Genomic DNA, 2,232 nt, shown 5'->3' on the forward strand with positions numbered 1-2,232 from the left:
CTGATATTGTGGGCACACGAGAGGTTGTTACCTGGTGCTCCTAAGATTGCACCTGGGGTGGAGCTTGTTTGGCCGAGGGCTTTAACATGGGCTGAGCCGAACCCTAATCGGAGGGAGAACCCTCATCACCATACAGGTACTGTTCTTTTTTGCATATTTACTATTTGAACTCTCCTTCGACCAAACATTTGCAGACTTTTGAACTATCCAATTTCATATGTTCCGTTATTATTTTGCTTATAGGTCAGTACCGAAGGGATTTTGACCGATTTAAGATGAGTTGGCTGACATGGAAGCCTTATCGGTTATTCTTTGATGCGGTGGACTATTCTGAGGAGCAATATGATGTCGAGCTGATGGATGTTTCGTATATGAGTCTCATCCGTATTCCACTTATTTGCTTCGAGATTGTCGAGTATGTCATGCCGGGCAGAGTCTTGAGACAGTTCGGTATGCTGCAGCATATTCCAGATGATCCTATTGATATATCTGCTCTACGGAGGGACAGGTTATCTCGTTGGCAGAGGGACCAGCATATGACTACTCTGAGACAGTATCGGGATGAGTGGTATGCTTATCTTGATGGCCAGATAGAGCCCGTTGGAGAGGGGCAATACGTGAGCATTGACCAGTATATGTACTGGTATAGGACCTATAGTAAGCTGAGGATTGCTCATTTTGTGGGTGTTGATCCACGCAAGATAGTGCCGCGTGACTGGTACTCTCAGCAAGACATGGTTGATGCGGTAGGTTTTAGAGTTTAGTTTAATATTTGAATCCTATATTCATTTATTTCATTGTTGCATTTTTATAGGGTGTTTAGGTAGATGATTAATAGTTAATGATTTGTGTAGCTTGACTGTGGGATGAGGACATTGCATGCTATTCACACCCATGATCCCCCAGACTAGTTCTATGAGTGCATTCCTGAGTTTCTGATTCGTTATGATCGAGTCAACACTGAGTGGAGGGGTCCTGCATTCAGTAGACCCAGTTTTGATAGACCCTCACGTGCACAGGATATGTATATTGATCCAAGTGATCCTCCTTCACCGCATAAACGTACATGTGAGGTGCGTTTCATTTATGTCATTCCAAAATCCAGTCTACTATATTGAATGTGAATGTGTGTATGATTGTTATCTTATCGTGTTATTAAAGGAATTTGCTTCTGATTCTCATGATTCACCTACACGGGCAGCCAGTAAACGTCCTCGTCAGGTACTTACTCGAGTAAGTTATTCGAGTAGTCTACTACACTGAATTATATATAGTTTGATCGAGTTATTGACATCTAATATAGGATGAGACTGTAGTCCCTAACACTGCGGCTATCCCTGTACATGTCTCTCATCCTGTTCAGATTGAAATACTTATTCATATTCGAGCATGTTATTTGCGTAGTATAACTCTTTAGTTTTAAGATGTATATAATGTTTGATACTCAATGCATTTGTAGGTTGCTGCTACTGCTCCCCCTGCTTCATAGTCGAACCCCCTATCTGCCCCCCTGTTGTTCAGTCTCATTTTGTTCAGTCTGAGGTACTACTCTTTAGTTTTAGAACTTTACTTTTTTTTACTATTCTGTGTCTTATACATATTCGAGTATGTTATTCGAGTAGTCTAACTCTTTAGTTTTAGAGGTGTATATAATGTTTGATACTCAGTGCATTTGTAGGTTGATGCTACTGCTCCCCCATTCCACAGTCGACCCCCTATCCGCCCCCCTATTGTTCAGTCTGATGTTGTTCAGTCTGAGGTACTACTCTTTTGTTTTAGAACTTTACTTTTTTTTACTATTGTGTGTCTTATACATATTCGAGTATGTTATTCGAGTAGTCTAACTCTTTAGTTTTAGAGGTGTATATAATGTTTGATACTCAATGCATTTGTAGGTTGCTGCTACTGCTCCCCCTGTTCCACAGTCGACCCCCTATCCGCCCCCTGTTGTTCAGTCTGATGTTGTTCAGTCTGAGGTACTACTCTTTAGTTTTAGAACTTTACTTTTTTTACTATTGTGTGTCTTATACATATTCAAGTATGTTATTCGAGTAGTCTAACTCTTTAGTTTTAGAGGTGTATATAATATTTGATACTCAATGCATTTGTAGGTTGCTGCTACTGCTACACCTGTTACTCCTACTACCAAGCACACTTTTAGAAGTTTTCCTGTTACTCCTGCTACTGAGTTGACTCCACTTGCAGGTGGCATGGTGAAATTCGGTAGTCGTA

General features: G+C 40.8%; 1 protein-coding gene across 1 annotated transcript; it reads left to right on the forward strand.

Annotated features, from left to right (window-relative positions):
- Nucleotides 1-419: 419 nt before the first annotated feature.
- Nucleotides 420-1,761, forward strand: LOC141670904 (uncharacterized). The gene is made up of 5 exons (XM_074476958.1): nt 420-746; nt 855-1,073; nt 1,162-1,221; nt 1,460-1,542; nt 1,679-1,761. Exons 1-2 carry the CDS (start codon nt 423-425, stop codon nt 909-911), a joined length of 381 nt encoding a protein of 126 aa, XP_074333059.1. The 5' UTR covers nt 420-422; the 3' UTR covers nt 912-1,073; nt 1,162-1,221; nt 1,460-1,542; nt 1,679-1,761.
- Nucleotides 1,762-2,232: the final 471 nt, after the last annotated feature.

The sequence above is a fragment of the Apium graveolens genome, chromosome 7 (assembly GCF_009905375.1).
Source record: "Apium graveolens cultivar Ventura chromosome 7, ASM990537v1, whole genome shotgun sequence".
Lineage (NCBI taxonomy): Eukaryota > Viridiplantae > Streptophyta > Magnoliopsida > Apiales > Apiaceae > Apium > Apium graveolens.